At 46.4% G+C, this 21,148-nt stretch overlaps 4 protein-coding genes across 4 annotated transcripts; 3 read left to right on the top strand and 1 right to left on the bottom strand.

The window, feature by feature from the left end:
* Nucleotides 1-2,102: 2,102 nt before the first annotated feature.
* PCYB_114030 (malate:quinone oxidoreductase) lies at nucleotides 2,103-3,320 on the top strand (the record flags this gene model as incomplete). Its single annotated transcript, XM_004223282.1, has 1 exon — nucleotides 2,103-3,320. A coding segment is annotated over exon 1 (1,140 nt), but the record flags the coding sequence as incomplete, so codon positions are not given.
* Nucleotides 3,321-5,256: 1,936 nt separating this feature from the next.
* PCYB_114020 (hypothetical protein) lies at nucleotides 5,257-9,852 on the top strand (the record flags this gene model as incomplete). The annotated part of the gene is made up of 4 exons (XM_004223281.1): nucleotides 5,257-5,607; nucleotides 5,683-6,693; nucleotides 6,764-8,839; nucleotides 9,253-9,852. The coding sequence occupies exons 3-4, from the start codon at nucleotides 6,764-6,766 to the stop codon at nucleotides 9,850-9,852; spliced, it is 2,676 nt and encodes an 891-aa protein (XP_004223329.1). The 5' UTR covers nucleotides 5,257-5,607; nucleotides 5,683-6,693.
* A 1,095-nt stretch (nucleotides 9,853-10,947) lies between these two features.
* PCYB_114010 (mitochondrial import receptor subunit tom40) lies at nucleotides 10,948-11,907 on the bottom strand (the record flags this gene model as incomplete). The annotated part of the gene is made up of 1 exon (XM_004223280.1): nucleotides 10,948-11,907. A coding segment is annotated over one exon (960 nt), but the record flags the coding sequence as incomplete, so codon positions are not given.
* Nucleotides 11,908-16,056: 4,149 nt separating this feature from the next.
* On the top strand, nucleotides 16,057-20,881 carry PCYB_114000 (alpha adaptin; the record flags this gene model as incomplete). Its single annotated transcript, XM_004223279.1, has 8 exons — nucleotides 16,057-16,872; nucleotides 16,902-18,839; nucleotides 18,929-18,939; nucleotides 19,047-19,553; nucleotides 19,774-19,942; nucleotides 20,134-20,334; nucleotides 20,526-20,665; nucleotides 20,794-20,881. The coding sequence occupies 2 exons, from the start codon at nucleotides 16,057-16,059 to the stop codon at nucleotides 18,837-18,839; spliced, it is 2,754 nt and encodes a 917-aa protein (XP_004223327.1). The 3' UTR covers nucleotides 18,929-18,939; nucleotides 19,047-19,553; nucleotides 19,774-19,942; nucleotides 20,134-20,334; nucleotides 20,526-20,665; nucleotides 20,794-20,881.
* Nucleotides 20,882-21,148: the final 267 nt, after the last annotated feature.

Raw genomic sequence — 21,148 nt, 5'->3', positions numbered from 1 at the left:
AATTAAACACACACGTTTTCTGGTTGGAGAGGGCCTTTCCCTTCCTGTGTTAACTCCTCCAAATGTAGGAACGTGCACAATCGACACTGTTTTGTGGGTACAATGCAGGTGCACCTCTATTTTTGAATCGGCTCAGCGAAAGGCGTATGTCATTTTTCTCTCGCAGAGGTTCCAACGGGATTAGGAGGGAATTCTCTGTTTACTCTTTTTTGGGGGGCCTTAAATGAAAGAAGCTGCAAAAAGGGACATGCACCTACGCGTGGATGTATACCTCCCCGTATGTGTAGCGCCATGTTACTCTCACTGCGGCTGGGATAAAGTCCCCCCTCCCCACAGCAGCAGCAGCGGTCCCTTACAACGCGCCCGCGCGACACACGGCGCGGTGCACGCGCATAACGCTCTCTTGCGCATGTATGTACATATGAGCACGCAGAGGCGCACCTTTGCTTCCACGCGGTTACAAGGTCATCCATTTAGCAATAATTTAGCAATAATTTAGTAATAATTTAGCAATAATTTTGCAATATAAAAAGGGGAGTAATTCCAAAGGGGGCGGGGAACCCTGACCGGTCATCCATCCCTACGTTCACCAGTTCGCCCCCACTGCGCACAATTTCGCGCGTTCAGTTCCGCCAGCAGGGAAAAAAAAAATATAATCAAGTAAATTTTTGAGTAAATTTGCCGCCAAAGGGGCAAAAAGGAGGAAAAATAAAAAAACGGCCATTAAACGCGTCGTAATTGTTATCCTCCCTAAGGCAGTCGCCATTGTCATCGCCACTGTCATCGCCATTGTCATCGCCATCGCCATCGTCATCGCCATTGTCATCGCCATTGTCATCACCATCATCATCATCGTCATCAGCATCAGCATCACCATTGTAGTTACCATCATCGTTAGCGTCCCTCCACCGCTACTTTCATCACCGCTACTTTCATCACCGCTACTTTCATCACCATCACAGTTCTGACGGGTAAGCTGTTCCTGCGGGCGGTACTTCCTCAGGGCATCATCGTGGCATATGCTCCACAGGGGTAAAGAAAAAGCGACAGAATATATATAGTGGTGAGGGAGAAGCGGTAATGATTTGCCTATCCACTTGGGTCCCTTTCACCTATGCGATGAACCATTCGTGGGTTTGTGATCAACATTGAAACCCCGCCTCGCCGTTCGAGTGAAAGTTACCCTTTTCCGACGCACCTATTTAATTTGTACTCCTCTAGTTGGGACTGAGTCAACACAACGTAGAAGATCGCTCATGTGAAGAAACGCATTAGGAGGATCTCGAAGTCTGCATTTCTTTTGCACTTGAAAAATTTTGCATCAATTTATGCTCCACGAATCGTAGGTGCCACCTCTTCGTGTGAACCTAGTTCTGCTACTCATGTACTTCTGACACACAGCTTCGCCACCTCGTGTAACGTTGCTCTGAGCTGCGGAAAAAGGGAAGCGATAAAAAAAAACCCAAAAAAACCAGAAAAAACCAGAAAAAAACCCCAAACCGCGAGGGGGATACGCAGACACATAACGGGGAAGAAAGAGAGTACAAGTCGAGGAGTTGACATCAGAGCTGCTTCTTCCGCTGTCTCCTTCTGTGTCGCCTCCAATATCACCGCCCTGCCCGCCCGTTCGGACGAACCGGATGAGTCCCCCTGCAGCCCTGAGGGAAGTCACGCGAGAGCAAAATGCTGCGAGTGAAGAGCGTGTTCTGCAGGTACAGGAGTGGCGGGCGGTTCGCGGAGGCTCCCTGCAGCGCGGTTGGCGGGGTTGGCGGGGTTGGCGGCGTTAGTGCAGTTGGCGGGGTTGGCGCAGTTGGCGGGGTTAGCGGCCTGAGCACACTTAACACAGTAGGCTCTGCTGGCCCACGCAACCAAGTCGGTTCAGTCGGCCCGGCTGGCGGCCTTAGTGGGGCGAGCCGAGTGCGCCGCATGAGCAGCGGCGAGGAGGTGGCCGCAGATGTATACGACACGGTCGTGATAGGGGGGGGCGTAACTGGAACGGCCCTGCTGTTTCTGCTGTCAAAATTTACGAACCTGAAGAAGCTAGCCATCTTAGAGAGGAGAAGCGATTTCGCTCTAGTCGCTTCACACGGAAAAAACAACAGCCAAACTATACACTGCGGAGATATAGAAACAAATTACTCCTTCGAAAAGGCTAAGTTTATAAAAAGATATGCAGATATGTTACGAAATTATTTGTGTAATTTGCCAGCAGAGAAGAGAGAGGATATCTCAAAGGTTACTCAAAAAATGGTCCTTGGGGTAGGTGAGAAGGAGTGTGAATTCCTGGAGCAAAGACATCCCCAGTTTAGGAATCTATTCAAATCTATGAAGCTGTTCAGCAAAAAAGATATACATAGTGTAGAACCACGAGTTGCTTTAAAAAATGAAAATACACTTAGAAAGGAATCCTTGGCAGCTTTGTACATGCCACCAGAGTTAACGACTTGCGATTATCAAAAGCTTTCAAGAAGCTTCATCGAATCTGCTAGAAGCATGAACAATGTGGACTCAAAAAAAATTTCAATTAATTTAAATACTGAAGTGATCAATATAGAAGAAGTAAACGATTCTTTATATATGATACATACAAATAGGGGGATTATCAAGTCAAGATTTGTGGTTGTTTGTGCATGTGGACACTCCCTCATGATTGCACAAAAAATGAATTACGGTTTGGAATATAGTTGTCTCCCAGTAGCTGGGAGTTTTTATTTTTCTGGTAATATCCTTAATGGGAAGGTCTACACCATCCAGAACCCAGCTCTTCCATTTGCAGCTGTTCATGGTGATCCCGACATTATCGAAAAGGGGAAGACTCGCTTTGGACCAACTGCTCTCCCTCTACCATTACTAGAGAGAGATAACATGAACACCTTATTCGATTTTCTGAGAGTATGGAATCCTGATTTTAGTCTCCTACATGTATATTTTAATCTCTTCAAAGATATAACCATGTTAAAATATGTATGTAGGAATTTCCTTTTTGAAATTCCCATCCTTAACAAATACTTATTTTTGAAAGACGTGAGAAAAATCATTCCATCTTTGACGACTCGAGACCTCACTTACTGTGTTGGTTATGGAGGGGTCAGACCACAGCTCATAAACAAAGTAAGTAAGAAGCTTATCCTTGGAGAGGGGAAAATTGATTCGGGAAAAAATATCATTTTTAACATCACGCCTTCCCCTGGGGCTACCACCTGCTTGGGAAATGGCGAATTTGACATGAACACCATATGTGAGCGCCTGAACGCTACTGTGGATAAGAGCGCTGTGAAGAAGTTCCTCTATCAGGGCGACTACCCCGTCGATTATTTGTAGCGAGTAGAAGTGGGTAGAAGTGGGTAGAAGCGGGTAGAAGCGGGTAGAAGCGGATAGAAGCGGATAGAAGCGGATAGAAGCGGATAGAAGCGGATAGAAGCGGATAGAAGCGGATAGAAGCGGATAGAAGCGGGTAGAAGCGGGTAGAAGCGAGTGGACGCGAGTGGACGCGAGTAGACGCGGTGGCTACTTTACTCCCCGCGGCACGGTTCACGTCCAACCCCCCTTCCGTGCTCGTCAACCCTGAGCCAGGTCTAACTCCAGGACGACGCGTCCCTTTGTTCCTTCTCAAGTGTGACCCCTTTTTTTTTTTTAATGAGAGCTAATCCCCGTAGTGCTTCCCCCCTTCGTGGTGCTGCACAAAAGAAGTGTTTTTTTTTTTTTTAAATGTGTTAACCATGTGGAGTTTTTTTTTTTTTTTTGGAGGATGTGTTAAGGCCTCCCCTTTTTTTGTTCCTACGCATGCAGTGGCCCGGATGTGTTGCTGGTCATGCACATGTCTCCATTGACTACCCCCTTTTGTTGCTCCCACGGTGAACTCATAAATGGGAAGAAGAAGGAAAAAAAAAAAAAAAAAAAAGGCCTCAAAATGGGGGCCCGATTCCATATAACTGCTCCTCTTTGTAGTTCCATTCCCCTTGTCCGATAAACCACACACGAGTAGCTTCCACTCGCAGTAATAACAGCGTGGGGCCGAAATTAATTTTGTGTATACATAAGGCTCCACATAAAGGAGGATGCAAAATTGCCTATATGTGCAAATTGCACTGTGCCGAGGGGTGCCCTTTTTGTAAAGGCTTTCTGATTATAGTACGGGATATACCCTCCTGGTGGTAGGAATGGGGAGAGACCCTAGTCTGGGGTCATGAATAACTCCTCTCATTTGCTTCCCCCCCCCACGGTGTTATGCACTCCCCTAGCTGGGCAAACCCCTCACCCCTGCATCGCAACGTGCACTAGAAAACAAATTCAATCTCGTGGAGGAGCAGCCACTTCGTCATAGATAGGCTCCCCATTTTACAAGCGAAAAAAACAGATTAGCCATTTTTTGTTTGCATTTAAAATGGATCCTTTTTTGACTCACCACAAAATGATAAACAGAGGAGACCAGCCGCCTTCCATTTGTGAGAGTTCCCAAGGTTGCTCTTTGCCTGGTGGAAGTATTAGATTATCCTGTCAGCGGAAAATAAAGAAATAGTAATGGAAAAAAAAAAAAAAAAAAATTAACAGCCACGGTGGAGGTTACTATTAATATAATCCACGGGGGAATATACCGCGCGAGCTTCATACCATCACGCTGCTTACACGAAAAAAAAAAAAGAGATGCCCCGAGCTGGAGGAGATCACTATGTAACCATCTGCACCTCTCCGCAGCTTCTCCCACTCCAATTGTATGTTAATTAAAAGTAGGCAAATTGTGCAGAGGTGGGAAACGCCGCCTTCTTCAATCTGACGAATCGAATCAGGGGAAGGGAAGCCTTTTTTGCAAATAGATTTTGAACGAGTGTACTAAGGGAGATCCACTGCTGAGTAGGTGATCCAACCTGTGAAGTGAGGGGCGTTCACTACTTAGTAGGTGATCCAACCTGTGAAGTGAGGGGCGTTCACTACAGAGTAGGTGATCCAACCTGTGAAGTGAGGTGGGTCCACTCCTGAGTAGGTGATCCAACCTGTGACGTGAGAGGGACTCACCCCCAGAACGGATGCCAAAAAAGTAGGGGTCATTTAAGCTAACAGATCAGCGAAGGGGGAGACCCCACCCCCAGCCCCAACTGAAGAGGGTACTCAAACTGAAAGGGGTACCCAAACTGAAGCGGGTACTCAAACTGAAAGGGGTACCCAAACCGAAACGCATACCCAAACCGAAACGGATACCCAAACTGAAGCGGGTAACCAAACCGAAACGCATACTCAACCCCCCCGCTTTCCTTCACCATGTTCTCGAAGAGAAAGGTAGTCAAGCGGAATATTCGGAAAGTCACGGGAGATGACAACTCCAATTTGAATATGCCCCCAAATGATGGGGGAAAGGAGAGCTCTACTCAAGAAGAAACCAAAGTGGGGAGTAGAAGAACCGATGTATGCATTACCAAGAGTGAGGTTGTAGTACCACCCATCCATGAAGAAGGATCAGTAATGCACGGTGACATCCGTATGAGAGACCCACCGGATGAGGAGGAAAAAAATGAGGAAACATATGGGAGGGACCCCCAAATGGAGAGTAATTCAAATAGGCACTTTGCCAATGGGAGGAGAGACATTGAAAAGGAAGAAAATATTTACCAAGTGGAGAAAAAGAAGGGATCAGACATACCCACCTCGCTACATCCTTTGCACCCTCATTCGCTACCCCCCTCGCAGCTGCAATTTTTTAAGGAGCCCACCCAAGGGGTAACCACTAAGAAGGAAAAAATAAGCAAAAGGGAGGAGAAGAAAAAAGAAGAGACGAGAAAGGTCAACAGGATGAACACGAGCTTCCACATTTACAGTGACGATGAAGACGACTGTTATGTAGCTATTCGAAAGAGGAAGAATGTACAGAGGGGCATCCAAGGTGGATCCATCCATGGTGGACCCATCAATGGTGGACCCATCAATGGTGTAACCATCCATAGTGTAACCATCAATGGTGTAACCATCCATAGTGGGTTATCCCAAGTGGGGGACTCACTCGACACGGTGAAAGGAGGCAAAGCGGTAGAGGCCAACCCCGTTGAAAGTGACGCTGAACAGGGGGAAACTCTCCCGGGGGAATCACTCCCGGGGGAACCTCTCCCAGGAGGGGGGCTACCTTCACGGGAGTTTCTCCTTCGAAGGTATGGCGTAGATCTACCCCAAGGGGATGTCAATCTGACAGTACAAGAATGGTTACTTGACGATGAGGAGGACAATCGTGCAAGTAGCCCTATCGACATGGACAGGAGAGGTGGGGGTCCAAACGAAGATAGATACTCGCACTACCAGAGGGGAGGTTGTCGAAGGGAGGAAGACAATGGGAGGGATCAAAAAACGGGGGGGAGATACCCACGTGTGGCTCTCCAACGAGAGGAAGCAGCTACAAAGGAAGGCGAGGAGGGTTACCAAGCAGGGGAGGGTTACCAAGCAGGGGAGGGTTACCCAGCAGGGGAGGGTTACCAAGCAGGGGAGGGCTTCCAATTCGAGGAGGGCTTCCAATTCGAGGAGGGCTTCCAATTCGAGGAGGGCTTCCAATTCGAGGAGGGCTTCCAATTCGAGGGGGGCTTCCAATTCGAGGAGGGCTGCCAATTCGAGGAGGGCTGCCAAAACGAGGAGGACTACCAAGACGAGGAGGAAAAAAAACTCATCGAAAGGATAAAGCTGAAGAAACAAATTTTGCGAAAAAAAACTCAGTGATAGGTACAGCTACCTACTGCAGGAGGACCCTGAGGGGGAGGAACCTGTCGGTGTTGATTTTCCCCGGGGGATGACTGAGCACCAGTTTCGTGGAAAGAATAAGAAGAAATATTGGGAGGAGGAGGAGGAGGGCTACATATTGACGGGAGAAAACCGCGTAGTGACTGAGGAGGAGCGCTTACCGAGCGAAGACGACCTAGAAGTAGATGATATGTACAACTACGAATCGCTGAGCGAAATGAAAAACAGACTCATAATAAAAAAAAACAAAAGTGACGAAGTGGATCGCTTTTATGACGTGGTAGGGGGAGTAGCAACTGAGCGGGATCTCCACGAAATTGGAAACCCCAACAGGGAGTACATAAAACAAATGCAGGAGGATGAAATGATTAACCGAATTGTGGATATGAAGACCATTTCGCAGTTAAAGAAGCAGAAAAGGAACCTTCAGGGGGAGGGGATCTCCCCTCATGATGAGGGTGATACAAGCGATCCATTTTTCGATGGAGTGTACAAGCAGAGTGACCACTCAGTTCGGTTAAATTTGAAGAAGGATTCTTTGCATGGCGATCGTCTACCGGGGCCCCCTTCGGACTTTCCCCCTACGAATGGCGCACAGGGTTGGCAGTGGCAGCGGCAGTGGCAGCGGCAGTGGCAGTGGCAGGTAAATGGGGAGGGGGAGAAGGAGGAGAAGACGAAGGAGACGGAGACGGAGAAGGAGGAGAAGACGAAGGAGACGGAGACGGAGAAGAAGGAGGAGAAGACGGAGACGGAGAAGAAGGAGGAGAAGGCGGAGACGGAGAAGAAGGAGGAGAAGGCGGAGACGGAGAAGAAGGAGGAGAAGGCGGAGACGAAGGAGGACACGGAGACGAAGAAGGATGAGACGGAGAAGACGCGAACAAGTGGGACGCGCCCGAACCGGGGAAAACACCCAAACAGTGATGACAACATGGATGATGAGGACAGGCGAAACAACGCCCAAAGCAACGACGGTGGGTACCAACACGAAAATGAAGTCCTCTTTAGGGAGATCAAAAAAACTTTTAAAAAATACGGCGTCTGTAACACAAAGATTGTCGAAATGTATGAACACATCCTGGACCTTTTCGAGGAGTACAAATTCCGAAAGGATGCATCAGGAGAAGTAAAAAGTTTAGAAAAAATTTACAAAAAAAAGTATATCGAATTGGAAGACATCAGAAGGAACATGTCAAAAAAACTTGTCACCTGTGCAGGTTTCTTTAGATTCTTTTATCATGTGATGAAGCTGATCAAATCGAAAAGCAATCTGTTAGACAACGCACTAGCACAGTCCTTCGAGATTGATGTCACCTTTTTTATCATATACCAAAATTTGAAGTTATACCTTTACAGAAAGTACTACGAAAAATACAAGCTCCTTTTCATCAAGGATTATATTTACAGCTCTAAATATTACAAAAGGAAGAAAGAGGGAGACAAAAACGAATTGGTGACACTGTTGGTAGAGGATGGAGTTATCCCGAACAACCAATTTGTACATGACTCTGCACCCTTTAACGAGTACCTCGTCAATGAGGTCAAACATCCCGATGGATTCAACGACACCCGTGTGCACTACATGTTCGATGGGTTCTCCAGTAATTACTCCACAGATTCATCGGAGTCTTCCGATTGGGGTAGGACTACGAACGATGCTGTGAAGAATGACCAGGCAGATGCAGCCAAAAGGAAGAAGCGGAAGGAACATAAGCAGAAGTATTTCCAAACGACCAAAATGAAAGCATTAAAGAGGAGGTACCTCATAGCCATCGGGAGCATCTTCAAAGACGTGCACACCTATTTTTCGAACTTTAAAAATTCTATTAAATATTTTTATTTGCTCAAATTACACAACGAAGATTTTTACGTACAACACAGTTGCATGTCCTTATTCGATCCTATATTTTTTTTTTTTGCAAAATATGAGTTACTCTTTTGGGATCCTTTATACCAGTTTTACCAGACCAGAACTAAGAAAAGGAAGCTACTCTCCTTGGTCGAAGATCAAATTGGGGGGAGCCACTCGGGGCACATGCATGCCAAGTTTGTGCAGCTGTACAGAAATGACGACTTCGTCAATGCAAATAACGTTCCTCGGCGGAAGAAACAGTTCCTGCCCCCTGTGGTGAATTGGACATATGGAGATGACACCGCCAATTCGTTGCACGAGGCGGATGAAGCAGCTTCCTCCGTGGATCCCTTACCAGGGGACCCATCGACCGAAAACGAGATCGATCGCAGCGCGCACTCGTCCGAATCGGAGGACGCGTTTTCTTTCACCAGTTCGAGCGCCTCCGCGGGGGGGGAGCGGCAACAGTAGGGGGAGCGGCAACAGTAGGGGGAGCGGCAGCAGTTGGGGAAGCGACAGCAGTAGGAGAATCGCCAATCAGGGGAGAATCGCCAATCGGGGGGGAAGCGGCAACAGTAGGAGAATCGCCAGTCGGGGGAAGAGCGCCAATCGGGGAAAAGCCCCCCTTGGAGAAAAAAAAAAAATACAAACCCGCGAAGAAACACTTCCACAACAACCCCAGCGTAAAGAGCTTCCAGTGGTACAAATTTATGGACGAGCTGATGTATATCTACCAAGTGGAGGAGGAAAAGGAAGTCCTGAAAAAGCTGTACGACCAAATTTTTAACAATAAGGTGCACGAATTAGTGGAGGCATGGAACCCCCTATCCTTGAAGCAAAGCTACAATTTGTGTGTAATCCTGGCAGAGTACCTCCTCTACAATCAGGACCGGAGAGAGGTTACCGACATGGTGAAAGAGAAGATAAACAACTGTGTGTATACATTTTTTGAGGGATATAAAAATATAAGTAGCCAAAAAAAAAAAAATATCTTCCTAATGAGGTGTTTAAAGATATTAAAAAGTGTAAGGGGCATCCTTTGTTTGCTGAGTGACGATGCCCTGCACGATTTTGTTAAAAATATTTTTTACAACTTTGTCCTCACGAATTATGATTATTCCAGCAAATTACACAATTTGATTGTGTCAGCCGTGGTGCACATAATCCTCTCGCTGGATATTCCAAAGGAGAGCAAATTTTTCGAAGACATTTCCAGTGTGTTGTCTGGCATCACGGCTAGGCTCAGCTCGGGCGACTTCGAAAACGGGAAATTCAAGGTGGAAAATTAGGCCCATCGGAAGATTCGGAAGATTCGGAAGATTTGTTGGAAACAAGCAAAAGGGGGAGAATTGTCCAACCCTTGGGATGGTGCCCAGGGGGAGGTTTTGTTACCCCACCCCCGACGCGTGAGTGTCATCCTTTACGCATTTGTACAACTCGTGTGTGCGTGTTTTCTTTTTTTTTTTTTTTTTGGTGCCCCCTTGGGTGAAAAGATGCGAAAAAATTGCAAAAGGGAACATACATCATGGGCGAACTGTTCCATCCGTTGGGGCTTCTTTCCCCCCGCGCTCCTCCCTATTAGTGTCTAAATGCACACGTTACGGCATTTTTGCGCCTTACCTGTTTTTGCTTCGTTTGCCTGGCCTAGTTTGCCTGGCTTAGTTTGCTTTGCTTTGTTTGCTTTGCTTCGTTTGCTTGGCCTAGTTTGCCTTACTTTTTTTTCTTTTTATTTCATTTTTTATTTCATGCTGACTTGGTCATAATATTTTTCAAACAACGGTTAAAAAAAAAAAAAATATATGACTTGTTCATAAATTTAGGTGTAATTTTTTTTTTTTCGCCAAAATGGCTATTTATGGGGAGTAAACAATTGGCCTAAATTGGCGCAAAATCGCATAAATTGCCGCAAAATGGCGCAAAATGGCGTAATTTGACACAATTTCACTTGGCGCGAACACCGGACCAAAATTAAAAGCGCAAAGGGGAACTAAACTTTAAAAAGGGAAAACTGGCGCCGCGTGTGCGCACGAACGATCGCACAGAGTTGTGCATTATGCATATTTAAAAAACTATAAATACATGCGCCCGCGTGTTCAAATGGGGTGTTGAGAAGCGACGGGGGGGAGGGGAGGATACCTCGGAAGGTTGGGGAAAAAGGAGGGGCCACTTTGGCCCGACCCGTCCATGTAACAATTTCGCCGCGTTATCACTCTCCCCCACTACGGTGTGGACTGCACAGGCTGCTCCTGCGAGGGGGCTATGTGCATCATGAAGCCAAACTTGTACTCGTTGTTCGGGTAGTCTATGTACCCACTGACCCCGAAGCCCGAGTAGTCCTGCGTGAAGACGGCAATCTTCCCACTCGTGTCGATGCTCCCCTGTACCTTGGCATGACGAAAGGAGTAGTCCCACCCCAAACGCATAGCAGATTCCTTCGTCTGCGGAGTGACCTCAAGTTCTGTCCCCAAGGATAACCGATCGGACACCTTCTTAGCGTACTGAATTTTATATAAGTGGGTCTGGTTAAGCATAAATTCAGGTGACTTAAAATTTGGCTGCCTCACCACTTGCATAGACACGACATTATTTTTGTGATTGTATCGAAGTCCAAAGGATCCAATAGAAGCACAATTGGATGCAATATACGTTAGGTCCACCCCAGCCTGAAATTTTTTACTCAACATTTGTGTGTACGATGCGTTAAAGATCCATGTCCCCTGCCATATGGTCTTCACGCTGTATGTATATATAGGCTTGTTAACCTCTACAGCCATTTCGTACATATTTCTCGTATCGCTTTTCGCATAGGTGTTAAAATTGAGCTTACAGTCGATGTGATTTTCTACTCTTTTACAAAACCTACCATTCACGCTGCCATCAATGTTCACTCTGCTTATCATTAGCAAGCTGTTATCACTGTTTGTGAAGTTAGCCCCGAACTGATACAAGTACCCGACATCCCTTAGTGTCGTGCCAAGGAAGAGTGTGTGTGTGGACTGTAAATACTTGTTCACCGTTTTATCCACTTCGAATCTGAATCCATCAAAGTTGTCCTGTGTAGTTATAAATTTGTATTCCTTGTTTAGATTTTCAAAGAGCAAAGCATTTGGAGCATCAAACGAATTAGTGAATGGAGAGTTAGCTTGTTCCTTTAATGTACTTGAATCATCGTCGTTGATTTTATTTATCTTCCCACCTTCATCGTTATCTACTAAGGTACCTTTTTCCCCTTCTTTGGCTAATTCTTTTGATTTTTCTTCACACAGGGTGATGAGTCCAAGGCTCCCTCTCCTCCACCCAGCTCTCCCCAACATAGTTGCATTTCCCTTTTTCAACAACTCCATGAAGGGGTACTTACATTTTTCTAACTTCTCTCCTCTTTGTCTTCGCCATCTTTGGAAAAGCCCCATTCCCGCAAGCTCCATAATTATACAACGTGTGTAAGCGTCGTCTGTGCAAAGGGTAGCTGACTGTGCAGTTACGTGTATGTTCTCCTTCCTTTTTTGCGCATGTTTTTGCCCGGTGGGGTCCCTGGCGCGTCACACGTTAATGGTCGATGCCTACTGCTCCTCTGCAGCTTTTCTCACTTCGCCTGCGCGTGCACTACCGCCTGTGTGCTTACGCGTGGTGGTTTTCGCTTTCCGCTTTGGCCTCCTCGTCACATTGGGGGGCAGCTCGCACTCCAAGTGGTCCGTCGGGAAGTATCTCCTGTGTCGGTGTCCCTTTGTTCTCGAAACCGCGGCGGGGTTCTTCTACGCCAGCTTCCTCTGCCTCTGCCTCTGCCTCTGCCTTTGCCTCTGCTTCTGCCTTTGCCTCTGCTTCTACTTCCTCTACTTCTGCCTCTGCCTCTACCTCTGCCTCTGCTTCTACTTCCTCTGCTGCTAATTTTATTTTTTCCTTTCGCCCGTTCCGTGCGCTCACATAGCAGCGTATCAACTTGGTAATAAAAACGGGTGACTCTCTCGGGGGGACGAAACGTAGTGTACACAAAAAGGAGGGCTACTCTCGCATGTTATTTTTCGACGTGGCGATGATGAGCAACAACAAATGGGGCGTGGGGAAACCAAATCTACTCGTTTGTGTTTGTTTAGGTTTTTCTCGTTCTCACTCGGCTGTTTTATTTTATTTTATTTTTATTTTTATTTTATTTTTATATTTTTTTTTTTTATTTTTACTTTTTTTTTCCTCCTTTTTTGCCTCTTTTTTGCCTCTTTTCCGTGCCCGTTTTTTTCTACCTTTCGGACCTCTTCCTTTTTTCCCTGCTCACCCGTGCAGCATATTTTTGTGAAGGCTCAACTCCACGGCTGACAATTCTTCAGAGATTCAGCTGAGTATATTTTTTCTGCCACTTCACACGCAGTTAACTCTTTTGCGTCGCTGCGACTTTTGCGAAGGGTTCCTTTTTTTTTTTTTTTTTTATCCATTTATTTATTTTTTCCACCAACGTCATTTGTATGTGCCTTCACCAAATGTGGCATCTCCCCCCTTTTGTGCATTTTTTTTTTTTTTTCTCCATTGGGAGGTATATTGTAGGCGACGGTTGGAGGGACGCTGCCCAGGTGGAAATTGTGCATTGATCCATGTGCCCACTGGTGCCTCTTCCGATTGGCCCGTCTGCCCGTTTGCCCACCTGAGCGTGTAGAAGGCCGCTTTACCGAGGGTGTTGCCCTATACATGTTGCATCCCCACCGTTAAGGGGAATTCCCCTCACCGCTGCGTATCACAGTGTGACCTACGCTTGTACATGCATCTGCACACTCATCGATTTCTACGGGTTCAGCAGTACCATATTGTATGCCTACATAATGCTGTAGCAACCTCGTCATTGGGGGTGGGTGAGGGTTAAGTCAGCACAAGAAGAAGCAGATTTTTTCCGCCTCCTTATGTGTTCCCCCTTTTGGTCATTCTCCCTGTTCTTCCATTTCCCTCACGGGTCAGGTCGCTTGCTCGCCACCGCGACATCACCACAGCTGGCGGTTTACCCAAGTGAATATACCACCCTTTAGGCGTAGCGACATGCACATGAGACGTGACTACAAACAGGGGTCTCACTTTCTCGGAAGGAAACGTTGCCATTGGTTGGGCCACCCCTGCTTTATCCTTTCCCGCTCCATGTGCACAGTCGATAGAGGTTTACCCGAAGGAGGCATATGCACTGTGAGTGTGCCCTCCAAAAAAATATATTCACAAAAATGTGCACACCGTTAGGAGCGCCATCTTATTTCCATTTTTTAAGTAGCACCCGCGGGAGATACGTGGGACTTCCCTTCCCTCCCCCTGTCCTCTTCCCCGCTTTCCTCATTGCAGCAGAGTGCCCCTTTCGGCAGTTGACCCAACCGCACCTCTTGCCGAACAGAACGAAGTGAACCAACGCAAATGGTGACTCACCTGGTCATTCTTATTAGCACCTATTCGATTAGTCCATTTGAGAAAAGAGCTAGCTCCGCATCTATCTACCTTAGATTATCGGACCAGCTCCGCATCTATCTACCTTAGATTATCGGACCAGCTACGCACCTATCTACTTTAGATTATCTGACCAGCTACGCACCTATCTACTTTAGATTACCGGACCAGCTACGCAGAGGGAGAAAAACAAACGAGCGCTTCTCCTATATGAAACAGCTCATCTGTTGGCTCCATCACGCCGTTGCCTTTTTTTGGGGGAGGGAGATGGTGCAGTGAATAATTATTTGTGGGATCTAATTGGAGAGTGGAGCCTACCAGGTTGACACGAAAAGGTCGCAGAGGTGCTCGAGTGGGAACACGTCATCAGTTGGAGAAACTTCACCTGTTGGGAACGCTTCACCTGCTGGACTAGTCGCAAGTCTGACGAAGGTGACGGAGAGAGCTAAGAACACCGCCAACCTTTCACCCAAAGGGGGAATGTGAAAAATAAATCTACAGCTAGGACAGCAAGCAAAGCTTTTAAATGCTGCAGCAACTCTCAGTAAATTAGGAACACCCTTGAGGTTCCCATTAGGGGGCCGATTCCCCTATCAGTTTCGTTTTGCCCTTCTCCCCTTCTTCCCTATATTACACAATTTGGGGAGACTACAAGGAGAAAGCAGTTCGTATGTTTTCCTGAGTTTGTCCCCTGGAGCGAAGAAAGCACGCGTTTGTTTGTTTTTTGTTTGTTTTTTGTTTGTTCGTTTTTTGTTTGTTTGTTTGCTTGCCTGCCTGCCTGCCTGCGCATGTGCATAGTTGCTCGCATGCCCATTGGCCTGTTAACCCGCGGGTGGAGGAGGAGTCCCACCCAGTCGCTGCGTCATTTAAAAAAAAAAAAATCTTAACAGGGAGTGGGCCCAACGACAGGGACGTATCACAATTCATGCGTTGCAGTTTGGGCGACTTGCAGTTTACTGCTTCGCTATTTTACTGCTTCGTTATTTTATTGCTTCACCATATCGCTGCTTCGCCATTTCCCTGCTTCGCCATTTTACCGTCTCGTGAATTTCCACCGTGAGGGACGCGAAGGTAACGCTAACGCACATATGGCTGAGTACCCGTTCCGCCACTGCACGGATCAGATCAGTAAGCATATGCCAGCGCTCACGGAGCAGCAACGATATGCAAGCGCTGACAGCAGTAACGATATGCAATCGCTGACAGCAGTAACGATATGCAATCGCTGACAGCAGTAACGATATGCCAGCGCTAACAGAGCAGTAACGATATGCCAGCGCTAACAGAGCAGTAACGATATGCCAGCGCTAACAGAGCAGTAACGATATGCCAGCGCGCACGACACGACTTTTCTTCAGTTCCCGGCTTGCTCCACCCCGCGCGCAGTGTTTCACCAACTTGGCGCAAATTTTCTCCTTTGGCGACGCGACGTGCGGGAGTCCCTGAACGAAAAGGAAGAGACCCACTGGGCCTTTTTTACATTTCCATTGATGAGGAAGCAGCAGGGGGATTAGCCAAAGCTGCAAGTATCAGCTAAAGTTAGTTACCCCATGGGGCATCTCTTTTTTTTGTGCTTTTTTGTGATTTTCTGCGTTTTTTTGTGCTTTTTTGTGCTTACTGCGTTTTTTTGTGCCTTTCTGCCCTTTTCTGCCCTTTTCTGCCCTTTTTTGCCCCTTTCTGCCCTTTTCTGCCTCTTTCTGCCCTTTTCTGCTCCTTTTTGTGCGTTTTATTTTTTTTTTCATTTCGCCTTTCCCCCCACTGTGCGCAAAAACGAGGGGAGCGTGTAAATGACGGTTTGCCGCGCCTGCCCCTGTCTCTCGCCGCCGGGCGTTCGCAGCGAGGAGGTGACGCAGCGGGATTGGCCAAGGGAGTCAAGCTACGGAGGCGACGGCACTGGATAGGCAGCCACGTGAGGGCACTCGCTAGGCAACCGCGTGAGGGCACTCGCTAGGCTACCACGTGGAGGCACTCGCTAGGCAACCACGGGACGGCCCCTTCGCCCACGCTCTGCGTCTTCTCCGCGTCGCCGCCCCGCCGCTCCACCTCTCCGCCGCCCCACCTCACCACCGCTCCACCGCTCCACCAAAATGATGAAGCACAGCATCAAAGGGCTGTACTGCTTCATCGACGAGATCCGGAACTGCAAGTGCCTGGAGGACGAGGAAAAAACGGTGTTGCAGGAAATAATTAAAATAAAAAAAAAATTTAACGAAAAAAATATTAGCAATTATAAAAGAAAGAAGTATATATGGAAACTCATCTACTGTCACATATTGGGATATGGAATCTCCCTCTCCTACCTAGACATTATAAAGCTAATGAGTAGCACCAACTTCAGTGACAAGTATTGTGGATACACAGCACTCTCCCTCCTGGTCAACGAAAATAACGAAATGCTTCACATGATGATAAGTACAATCAAATTAGATCTCAAAAGTAATGACGAAAAAGTAAATTTTTTAGCTCTCCATTTTGCTAGCCAAAAAATAAATGACCTACTTATAGAAAATATGTACGATGATATATTACACATAGTGACATCAAATTACATATACAAACCGAATATTAGGAAAAAAGCCTTCCTGTGTTTGGCAAATATTTATAAAAAAAGACACGATTTATTGTTGAAGAATAAAACTGAGTTAGAAATTTTTAAATTTCTTGATCAAAATTTGAACGAGGTGAATATGTTTAATGTTTTTGCTTATCTCAATTTGATTTATGTCATCATTTTGGTTTTCCAAAAATATGAAGCTATGCAACATTATAGGAAGAAGCAGGAGAGAAGGAAGAAAAAATACTTCGATGAGAAGAACCACGGGGGGGATGACGACGAGGAGGAGGAGGAGGACGACGATGACGATGACGAGGATGACGACGATGACGACGACGATGGGGGGGGAGTAACCGACGAGATGAACACTCCATTAAGAGGGAAGACTTCAAGGTGGACTCCAGCAACTCTAGCAGCCTTGGCAGCAAGAGAATCATCTCGCTGAACATAAAGGACGAGGTGAAGCGGAACAGGTTCCACAAACATAACAGCTCCTCCCTCTCAAACGAACAGAGCTTCCTATATAACGATTTAAAAAAAGTCGACAAAATTATGGAAATTGATTCGCAGTGCAGCTTCAACATTGATGAAATAAATTTTTATGAAGTCAAAAAATATATTAACAAATATATTCACTTTATCTTGAACGTGCTCTACCTCATTTTGGATGAAAATTTAAAAATTGATGAAGGGTTTTACTACAGCCAGTTCAGGTACCCCTTCCTACTGATCAAGTGTCTACAGATGGTGCAGCTGTACGACCTGCAGGGCTTGTCCCAGAACACTATTAACAACATTAACGACATTCTCTACAGGATCGTGAGCAACCCGTTTAAGAAGCTGCAGGGCAAGATAGGCTTCGAAGCGGACAAGGCCAAAGGCGGCCGACCCCCCCCCAGCGCGCACGGCGCTAGCGGTGTTAGCGGCGTTAGCGGCATTGGCGGTGTTAGCGGCATTGGCGGTGTTAGCGGCATTGGCGGTGTTAGCGGCATTGGCGGTGTTAGCGGTGCTAGCGGTATTGGCGGTGTTAGCGGCCGTACTGGTACTGGCAGCATTGGCGGCGGAAACGGGGGGAGGAGAAACATATTCAGGAAAAGCTTCTCAAAAAACAGCTTCTACAGGGGAACGAAAAAATCCAAGGAGGAACTCAGAAACGAAAAAAGCACCACCTACATCGAATACGCCATCATATACGAATGCTGCAGTGTATGCAATTTTTTAGGAAACAAAATCGAAGACAGAAATAGAGATATTATCCTATGTCTCATCACAAATTCATTCGACTCAAAAAAATCAAATATTAACTATGTCATTCTTAACAGCTTAGCAAAACTAAAAATGAATATCAAAATATACAACATGTTAGAAAATCACATCATGCATCTAATTAATCTCCTAAATAATGACGACATAACAATTAAGTTACATACCTTCAATATCCTTTTTAACATGTGTAATAGTTCAAATTGGAAATTACTCATTAACGTTTTTTTTTCTCATTTACCTTATATTGATCCATATATACAAAATGAGGTTATCATAAAAATATCCATTTTAGCTGAAAATTTTTCACCAGACTTGTCTTGGTATATCGATGTTATATTTAAAATGATTGAGATTACTTATAGGTCTATCTTTCCTGAGGTTTGGTTTCGATTAGTTCAGATTGTCACTGGTTTTGTTGAGGGAGATAAATCAGGTAAGGGTGGGGGAGATAAATCAGGTAAGGGAGGAGATAAGCTTGATAAGGGGGGAGATAAGCTTGATAAGGGGGATAGTCGTGAGAAGGGAGACTCACGAGATAAAGCGAGTAAGGCGGTGAAGAAGGATAGTACTTCTACGGATAACAGTAAAGCTAAGGAGGATCAAAAGGTACAGACTTACGCTGCTATGAAATGTTACAAATACTTAGCTGATCGGTACACAAAAATCGAGTTGCTCATCGATCTCTGTTCATACATCATTGGCTCTTTTGGACATCTCATAAAGGATAAAGTACCTATGAACAGTCAGCTCAAAATTTTGGAAAAATATTTCACACTCGGGTCTTCCAACACCAAATGTGTCATTCTTATGGCCATCATGAAAATGGTCTTCTACGACAGTAAGCTCATGTCACCGGTGAAAAAAATACTCACCAATTGTATTAGTCATGCCGATTTGGAGCTTCAGACTAGGGCATGCGAGTTCCTTAATCTTTGCAATTTGAATAACCCTAGTGTCTTGAATTACCTACTCAAGGGGATGCCACTTTATCACACCAAGAAGGTGCACGAAAATTTTCTCATAAAACGTCTCCTGGAGAAGAACAAGTGAGTTGGGGAGAAATTGCCAAATGCCTCGGTGGGGGTGAAGTCCAGCGCTATTATTGCCCTCCCCCGATGTGCAGATTTGCCTCCGAAAAAATGAAATCTCCGTATAACTGTCCCATATCATATAATCGCCCCTTATCATGTAACCGCCCCTTATCATGTAACCGCCGCGTATCATATAACCGCCGCGTATCATGTCACCCCCTTGCAGGCACGCTGTAATCGACTTCAACGAAAAGGATAACTCTCTCATATTCGACAGACACCAGGAGAAAGGAAAATCGGGCAGCAGACACGAGCAGAACTACAAAGAGGAGAAGGAAAACGAGAGCGCTAGTGCTAGCGACTACAGCAGCAACAAAGGTTCTTCCTCCACCTCCTCCGATGGAAGCTACCATGTCAAAGTTAGAAGGAAAGTGAACAACGGGTCAGTAGCGTCATCTGAAAATTCAAAAAAATCTTCATCCACTTTGTCTACTCACAAAACAAAGAACTCAAGTGACCATACGGATGATAATGCCAAGCTCTTTAAGTCGCTCGCCTTGCAGAAGGCAAATAACATTAACGACCTTTGGTTCAATGCCTGTCTCTTGGATAAGTCCCTTTTTTTTAAAAACACCGTTTTGTCTATTCTCATAAAGCAAAAGTACCAGGAAAACAAGGCCATATTCACCTTTTACGTGAAAAATATATCTAAGTCGATGGTTAACGTGGCGAGGTAGGTCTCACCGGGGGAAGCATCTCCTCTGTGTTGGCAACCCTGCTTAGGTGGAGCGGTCGTTCCGCAGTTCCTTCCTTCCATGCTCTCCCTTTCTGCCCCACATTGCTTCTCCACATCGCTGCTCTCCCCTTCTGCCCCATCTTTGCTTCTCCACATCGCTGCTCTCCCCTTCTGCCCCATCTTTGCTTCTCCACATCGGTGCTCCCCCCCCCTGCAGCATCCGCATTGAGGAGTGCGAACAGATGAACATAAAGGAAGCCAAAATTGCGATGAACGAGAAAATAGACCCGGACGGGGTGTACGTCCATAAAATAATAATTACCATTTCGGACATTTTTTACAACATCCCCAGCATCTACTTCAACGTCTTGACCCAGAGCTCGGCGGTAAGTGGCAGGCTCACCGGGCGGCGGCAATGCTGTGCGGCAATGCTATGCGGCAATTCTATGCGGCTCTACCATAGGCGGAGCGCACACATGACTAGCTGCATTCCACACCGCTCTACCCACACCGCTCTACCCACACCGCTCTACCCACACCGCTCTACCCACACCGCCCTACCCACACCGCGCTGCAGAACGCGAGCCTGTCGTCCAAGCTGCCCATCCTGATCACGCGCTTCATCAAGGAAAACAAAATGAACGAGGCCACTTTCAAGATTTACTGGAAAGCCCTCACGCAGGTGCACAACGAAGACATCATAATGGGAGTCCCGAAGTTTTCGAAGAAGTATTTCTTCAACTATCTCATCAATGCGTTTAACTTTTACATTTTGAAGGTAGCTCTCGAGGGTGCAGTGGTCCCCCCATGGCACCACTCCCAGGGGGGCCACTCCCAAGGGGGCCACTCCTATGTGCACTCTGACGCCTCATCCAAGGGGTCACCACGATTAGCATCGTCCGCAGCGGCATTAGCATCACCATCACCATTTCTGCCACTCTCACCGTGCCACTTCTCCCCCCCCTGCAGATCGGCTCGCTTATCTGCGCCTCCGGCTACATACACTTCCCCGCCACGGACAGCGAAAATAAAATTTTAATTCTCGTTAAAATTCGGCACGAAATGAAAGGGTACGCCGAACGGGTCCACGGCCACTCTGCACCATCCCTGTAGATCGACCGTCGTTCGCCCACATAGATGCGACCATGTGCAGGCGAGCAGGCAGCACATTCTTGATCGTTTTATCTGTATCCCTTATTTTTATTTTGTCATTTTATTTTACTTTTTTTTCCCGTAGGTGCCAAATCTCAGTCGTGTCCAGCATCAAGCACTTGAATAACTACCTGAACAAAATATTTGAGATTTATCTTATAAAGAACAAATAAGACGGAGAAAGCTCGCGTGGGAATGCCGCACTTATGTGTCTACGCGCTCACACGCACGTTTAATGCGTAATGCATAATGATTATTTTATTTTATTTTTTTATTTTTTTTCTTTTTTTCGCGCGCTGAAGGGATTCCAAATTTGGCTTCAATTCATGGCGGCTATTTTGGGGGTGAGCGGTGGAAGAGAGTCCCCCTTTTGTCACTCCCCGGCATCGTCTCATTGTATGATTTCTGATTGATTTGTTTTTTTTTGCATTTGTACGAAA

This window comes from Plasmodium cynomolgi, chromosome 11 (assembly GCF_000321355.1).
Source record: "Plasmodium cynomolgi strain B DNA, chromosome 11, whole genome shotgun sequence".
In the NCBI taxonomy this organism is placed as follows: Eukaryota; Apicomplexa; class Aconoidasida; order Haemosporida; family Plasmodiidae; genus Plasmodium; species Plasmodium cynomolgi.
This window is presented reverse-complemented; position numbering and strand designations above follow the sequence as displayed.